We start from the raw sequence: 8112 nt of genomic DNA on the forward strand, positions 1-8112 counted from the left end.
ATGCTCTGTCAGTGAGGAAAGGGTTTCATGTAATACAAAAACATATGCAGTGACTTTAAGCAAGCCCCAGGATGATATGAAGAAAGGGGTGAGGAACTAAACAACCCAAAGATCAAAGGTCTCCAGCTCCCATTTGACTTGGAAAATCTTGTGAAAACACAGTTGAGAATAAAGAGTTCTCTCTTTACCTTATACATCAGACTCCTCTAGAGATCGTCCTAGATGGATTGAACGTTCTCATACATAAACATTCTTTTGAAATCCCAAAAGACAAGTCTGGTCCTCTGTCATAAACAAATATCTATATCCTATAAGCATGACTTAAGTATACTTACAGAATACCATACTCATTAGAAACTTTAAAAAGATATCAGTTCATGAAAAAATTATGACTAATAAAAGATGTCCTGTCTACATTTAAACAAAGAAAATTCTGAGCTGCTGGGAGGATAAGTCCCCTAGAGAGAGCAGTTTTGTTATATCATCACTGTGGCAAACTCTGATAAGTTGAAAGCAGGCCTGAAACAAGTGAGCTGCTGTGACTAAAAGTTAGTGATCAGTTATGGGTTGATAATGTTTGTGTTAACCTTACCATTTAGATGAGGTACTAGAATGTCCTGACCCTAAAAGTACACAAGGGATATCTCATTGCCCACATGTCAAATCAACACAGGAGAAAAAATATATTCTTATTTGAATTGCATCCAAACGTGTCCCTGAGAGAATCTTAAAAGTTAGTCCATCATTATTGTGTATAGAAAATAAAAGCTGGAAATCATGGCAGTAACCATTAAGTATCAGGGTTTTTCAGAAAGAGACTGATATTGAAATCTTTTACTGACAAACACAAGGAGTCCGAACACTACAAAACAGTTCATTGTTAAAATCTTGTACAGGTAATTACTGTGCAAATACAGAAATGAGCTAAAGAACAGAAAATAAATAATAATTGAAAGAACATGTACAGTATACAGTATTTATGCAAAAATATACAGAGATATTTGTAATCATTTGTTAAATAAAAATAGTTAGTAACTATAAGTAATAAGATTGTGAACATAAAAAATGCAATTACATTAGTGCATGTACAAAAATGCAGGAATACAAAAAAAGTAAAAAAAAAAATCTGTAGCTGGTATCGAATGAAATGACAATTGTACCAGACTAGCCAGAAAAGTGAACTGGCTCTTGAAGCTAGGTGAGAGTGAACCTGAATAACAAGGCTCTTGTTGTTCATGAGACATGTCACATGTTGGTGTGCCTCTTCTAATCATGGCACCACTAAAAAACACACCTTCAATCACAAACACTTCACTTGTTTAAGATTTCTTAGGTAGATGACATAGGTTCCTGTGCCCATTAATATAAATTACATATATCTTCTATTGATATTAACTTCATAATTTCAGCAAAACTTTTAGCAGAATGTCACACATAAAACAGGGAATAATAAACAGTTTATGTTAGCGAACTAAATGCTTTTCATCCAATAAGTATTATCGTGCAGTACGAAGCCTCCTGTCAGCATCATCATAAATATCACTGTTGATTACATGTCCAATGACTCTAAATACACTAAATGGTTGAATAGTTTCTCTGTAAAGTATCTTTTAATCCTCATCAAGAGATATGGATAACTGTTTTTGATTGCCATCAAGGTGTAAAAAGAGAAAAATTATCAGTTCTCATTCACTTACAGTCTACTATGGGAGACTGGGAAGGCTTGGAAGATTGAAAAGTTCTGCAAATTGCTGTGCATGCTTAAACTTGACATGTCTGATGACTGGGTCCTTTCTGGATGCTCGATATGGACAAAAGGGACACTGAAATGGCTTTTCTCCTGTGTGAATTAACAAATGACGGTCTCTCTTGTATCGGTCCGTGAAGAGACGAAAGCAGTGTGGACACTGTTGGTTATCTGTGTTGAACTTCCAATTGATTGGGAGATCCTGCAAAGGTAAGATTTATAGATAACAAGTTGAAATATAGACCATCAAAAATACATTTATATATTAGAATAGACTTTGCATTACATATCACTATGTGTGTGTGTCAAGGAAGGGTTCACGCTTTTTTTTTTTGTCACTTTTGTATAAATTCTGATCACAATATTTTATGCCAATCAATCACATCACAAACAACTCACCTTAGTGACAAATATTCTGCATAACCCTCTAAAGTCAATATTCCTAACTGTCAGAACAATGCAGTTTCTACTCAACAGAACTTGGAAAAATTAAATATATACATGCAGCTCTAACCACAGCTAAGGTAATGTAGCACCCCTAAGGAAAAGATCAACTACTGTGTTCACAACTATGTATTAAAAAAAATAAATACCTTTGATATAGCCTTGAATACTGTACACATTATTGCATATTTGCAAATTTTTTCATAAAAAAGAAACTTTGATTGAAGGAAACTGCAGACTAAAGGAATACTGCAACTTCACTTCCCAAATCTGTTTTCCCTTTTTAATTTGCTGTGCACATTACAATAATCCTCAGACTTCTCACACTCATACTCCTATTGTATAATACTGGCATCTGCTTTCTGTGAGTACAACAAAACTCAGGAAATGTTTTGAGAACAGCTGCTGGGCAATCTTCAGCTTTTATTTGTAATGGTCTATGACCCAAATTTTGTGACAGCTTTTGGCTTTGCAATCCAGCTGTGGATATGAGAAATGATGCACATGACGAATATATATTAGATAGTCATTTATGATAGTTTTTAATAAGTCTTCATCAGAAATTTCAGCATGTTAATAATCTTATTCAGAAATAAAAAATCTTATACTATTTTGATAATTCAAAAAGATAATCTGTCTATTTCAGATAACAAATCTTAACCTAACAGATCTACATCATCATCTTGTGAGTTTACAACATTAGTGAGTATCATGAGTATTTCAACAAACCTTTGAACTGTATATATTTCATGGGTGGAAAAATGAATTTGAGACTTACTGAGAAATAACTCTCTGAACACAGTAAGTCAGGTGAATAGTTGGACTGTCACTGATTATGCAGAAAGCATCATAAAACCCCTCATATGCAAGGAGCAAGCATGATTTAGGGATGAGAAAGTGTGGACAGGTCAGCCTACTTTTTTACATTTTTGGCAGTTTGCATAGACTGTTATGTAAGAAAAAGCATCCTACATTTATGGACTTGGAGCAAGTGAACAATAAAGTGAATAGAATTGGATTTGGGAAAGTCATGGCTCTGTGGGAAGCAAGGAAAAATGATGTGATGAATACCATTAAAAAGTTTCTGCAGAGTTGATAATGCATGTCACTTGTATCAGAATAGATGCAAAACAAATATAGAATAATACAAGAAAAAAGCATTGGAGTGAGACAATGCAAGATCCAACCTACCGATGGCATCACAGAATGTTCAATGAACCTGTTTTTTCATGATAATATTGAACGTATTACTAAAGATAATGAGGTACATGTAATGAAGAACAATATTGGTTATTCATTTGGGTTGCAAATGTAAATAAGAACAAAGTTCTCATACTCAGAGGAGGGAGATCCATTTTTGAATATCAGTTTGGATTATGCAAAAGTTGTTACAAATGGACCTTATTTTCTTTTCATACTTATTCATCATTTTCTGCCGTAGCAAAGTAATACTAGAAGCAGTTGAGCAACAATCTCATTTGCTTACATCTATTTTCCAACTATCATGTAGGAGATTTCAAAACACTGGCATCTAAATGGGGAGAATCCCTTTCCAGTAGCTCCAAGCATGGACTATCTAAATTTGCTTGATAGTACCAAATCCAATTAGTCGAGAAACCTATTCATCATGAAAATAGATTTAGTTCTTACTACAAATGAGGATCTCATTAATAATGTTGAAGTTTGAGAAAAGTTTAGTACATGTGATTTCCGACAAATTACTTTTGAGGTTGCTTTTAACACTGCATGTAAGGTTGGTCAAAATGACAGTTGGAAAAAATACCCAATCTTAAATGTAAAAATTTTAATGATCTTCGCGTTGCTCTTGATAGGAAAACCTGGGATGATATAATCAATGATAATGACATGAACATAGCTTGGAAAAGCTTCAGAAAACCCTTCAAGGCAACAGTGGCAATATATGTACCAATTTGCAGAAGATGGTCAGCTTCTAAAACAAAACAAAGATGGTGAAATGGTGAAATAAAAAAGTGCTCGCTGTCTAAGAAAATAGCTCATAAGAAACTCAGAGAATCCAATAATTAACATGATAGAGTAATGTATGTAAATCTGCAAAGAGAAAATAAGAAATATACAAAATGTCAATATGAATCCTATATTGCTGAAAATAGCAAAAGAAACCCTAAGGAATTGTACAGTTATGTTAGGAGCAAGAGAGTCATTACACAGTCAAGAGGTCCATCAATTATGGGAAACAGTGATTTGGTTCAAGACACAACCCTTGTCCCAATTCCAGTTTCACTGATTAGAGAGGGGAACATTCTTCAACAAATTGACATAAAAGCCAAGGATATACTTTCAGCAATAAATGGAATGAAAATAAAACAGCAGGTCCTGTTAAGTCTTATCCAAGAACAATGAAAGAGGACAAGAATAAGATAGGTAAGCTCTTGGCTGCCCTTTTTACTAAGTCACTTGCTACAGGAAGTCCCATATAAATGGAAGTTTGCCAATGTAACACCGATATTCAAAAAGGTGATAAGAAAACTTATGGAAACCAAAATTCGAGATAGAATTGTGAATCATTTAAATGAATCATTTAAATGATTCTGTTCATGGTTTTCAATGAAAATGCTTGTTTGACAAGTCTGCTTGATTTCCTTTATAATACATTCAACATATATGACAAAATTAAAGCAGTAGATACTATCTATTTGAACTTTCAAAAAGCTTTCAATGAGGTTCCATATCAAAGATTGCTAATAAAAAGTAAGTCACATGGCATTGATGGGGTTGTACTTCAGTGGATGGGAGACTGGTAAACTGGCTGTAAACAAAGAGTAGTGATTATTGGTCAAGCCTATTAACACTTAGATGCAACAAGTGGAATGCCACAAGGATCAGTCTTGGGACTGGTTCTCTTCCTCATATACATCAATGATATAGATAATGGGATGCATTGCAAGATATCAAAAATAGCTGATGATACAAAGCTGGAAAATAAATCTACAAATGAACTCGAACATCTAAAGCTTCAAACTGATATAGACACACCAATGAAGGGCTCATGAGTGGTGAATGAATCTTAATATCGACAACTGCAAAGTTTTACATATTGGCAGCAAAAACAAAAAGGTAAGCTAAAGTACGAATTCTGAGGAACTGCAAAAGGTAAAGGAGGAAAAAGACTTGGATGTACTAATCTGTGGTGATCTAAAACCAAGTAAGCAGTGGACAAAAGCAGTGAAAAGAGCTAACAAAATTCTTGGTTTAATTGGTAAAGCCTTCAAATTTAAGTTCAGAAAAATTATCCTTACTCTTTAAAATTCATTGGTATGTCCTTATTTTGAATATTATAGTTGGTTTTGGTCACCCTACCTGAAAAAAGACAAACAGAATGAGGAGAGTACAGCTTCAAGCTACCAAGATGATTCCTGGACTGAGAAACAAATCCTATAAGATGAGATTAAACAACTTGAATATATTTAGCTTAAAAATAAGAAGGTTAAGAGGTGATCAAATACAAGTATTCAAAATTATCAAAGGATTTGACAATCTTGATCTGTCAATTCACCTGAAACTTGATTAGTCTGATTTTACTCATGGTAATGGATGCAAACTTATGGGCAAACGATTTACTTCAAAAGAGACAAGTACTTTTTTCTTCAACAAGATTGTTAAGATATGGAATGATTTGCCATGTAGAGCAGTTGAAAGCAGTGCTATTGATATGTTTATGAATACACTTGATAAATACTTCACTTCAAGTCCACAACTTTCATTATGTGCAGGTTATTTTATTTGAATTATCTGTATGCCTTCTAGCTTTTACCATACTATTCTGTGAGTTTCTGATATCTTCCAAAATTACAAACAACCTTGAAAGGACCCAATGGTCTGTTGCTGTTTGAATTCCTTTGTATGTGTAATGCACTGAGACCAGAGCCCATCATACACAGCCAAACTCCAGAGATAATACTGTAGTTTCCCATCCATTTCATATGCCTTAGTTTAGCCCACTGGCAACACATCACCCCATTACATACATCACTCCTATTCATTGCATCCCATGCATGCCTCTCACCCGTATGAATGTTCAGGCCATGATACATCAGAGCCTCTTTCACTGTCCCCACATCTCCATCTCAGTTTCCTCTTCTTCCTTGTTCCCGTCACTTCTGACATAATTTCTCTTAGTCAGTCTTTCTTCATTCATCCTCTCCATATGTCCAAACCATTTCAGCACACCCTGGCCAGACCTTTCAGTCAGGCTGCACTTACTACCACACCTAGCTCTTACATTGTCATTCCTTACATAATAAATCAATCTTACGCCAAATACTGTCCTCAGGCATTTCATTTCCAAATGCCCAATTTTTGCTATTCTTTAGCATTCAAGAGCCCAGGACTCACATCCATACAGCTCTTTTAGGGCTCAAATATCTTCAAACATACCCATCTTTGCTCTTACCTTTCCTTCCACAAACTCCTCAGTGAACCTATGACTTTAGTATCCTCTTTCACTCTGTGAATTACTTCAGCCCCCATGGTTCCATCTACTACCAAATCCACTTTCAGGTACCTAAAACACTCTATCCATCTCATCCTGGTTCTTCCCATTCAAACTCAAGTAATCCTGTCTCACCCCACTGATACACCACATAACCTCACTTTCAGTCACATTAACTCTAAACATCCTGTATTCACACAACCCTAAACTCAAGACAACACCTTTGGAAGTATCTCTCTTGAGTGCCATATCATTTGAAAATAGCAAATAGCTCACTTCCTAAGCCCCTCAGCCTCAGCATACTGTAGATCTCTGAACTGCAAGATCCTCACACTTTCCTTCCGCACCACTCCATGCGTGAACAGAGCAAAGAGCCATGGTGACATCACACACCCTTGACGCAGACCTATCTTCACTTGGAACCACTTCTTCCAGCCTCTTCCTCCTCACACACATCTTACTCACCTGATAAAAACTCTTCACTGCATTTAGTAGCTTTCCTCTAACACACTATATTTCCTTTCTTCTTTCTTTCACATTTTCATGTTTCCCAAATGAGCAAAGTAGTGTCTAGAACAGGTGAATGAGTCTAAAAGGGAAAAAGATCCTCATTTGGCTCTTTCCCCTGTTCCTTCATTTGGAAAGTAATATAGAAGGGGAGAGTTTCCAGCCCTTCTTAGTTAATTTCTGTGACGTATAAAAGATATGTGGGCAGCATTCTTTGTCCCCTATCCCCAGAGATTAGCATATATTTCTAAAAAATAAATTTTTTGGTATGTTCTGTCTAACATTAAAAAATTTGAAAGATAGTCATATTAATCCATGTATGAAATACTATATGTAGAAGATGAAACATGGACTTCATAAGAGGTACAGGATACATTTGCTTTTAGAGCAAGTAATATTTTTGCAAAATCAAGGGTAGTTATTTCAACCAATATATCTTTTGATACCCAAAGGAAAAGCTTTTCCATCAAAAGGTTTGTCTGTCAAGACTGGTGGAAAGGAGAATAAATGAACATAAATTACCCTACTATGGTAGATTGTCCTCTGTATTTTTCTTTTTATGTTGAAGGCTCCAGTCATGGATAAAAGTCCACATCAAGGCTGGGCCTTAATTGAAATATAGAGATGATTACGAAACAGAAAAAGAAAAGACAAAGGAAAGTATTTATGAACATTTGAGAAAGTGAAACCCTGTCTTTTGAAATGTGCCAGGTCATAGTTATTGGGAAAGAGATGAGGGGGAAGAGAGTTCCTCAAGTATTTTTAAAGTATTATGCAGTTAGCCTTTTCACATGATGTTCTTCCTTAGACTATCTGTAAATCAAACTTTTATTTGTTCTAAGTATTCTAAACAAGGTGGGGAATATACCAATTCACATAATCATTTATGCCTCTCTCTACCTCTACCATGCATGCTATTCCTAGATTCAGAGCCTCTTACAAA

General features: G+C 35.2%; 1 protein-coding gene across 1 annotated transcript in view; it reads right to left on the bottom strand.

The window, feature by feature from the left end:
- Positions 1-821: 821 nt before the first annotated feature.
- The window catches only part of LOC139765610 (zinc finger protein 131-like), a 178165-nt gene continuing 170874 nt past the window's right edge, over positions 822-8112 (bottom strand). The window contains exon 5 of the mRNA XM_071693265.1: positions 822-1949. Within this exon, the coding sequence (XP_071549366.1) occupies positions 1704-1949 (246 nt within the window). The 3' untranslated portion in view covers positions 822-1703. The remainder of the gene's footprint in view (positions 1950-8112) is intronic.

The sequence above is a fragment of the Panulirus ornatus genome, chromosome 55 (assembly GCF_036320965.1).
Source record: "Panulirus ornatus isolate Po-2019 chromosome 55, ASM3632096v1, whole genome shotgun sequence".
Classification (NCBI taxonomy): Eukaryota; Metazoa; Arthropoda; class Malacostraca; order Decapoda; family Palinuridae; genus Panulirus; species Panulirus ornatus.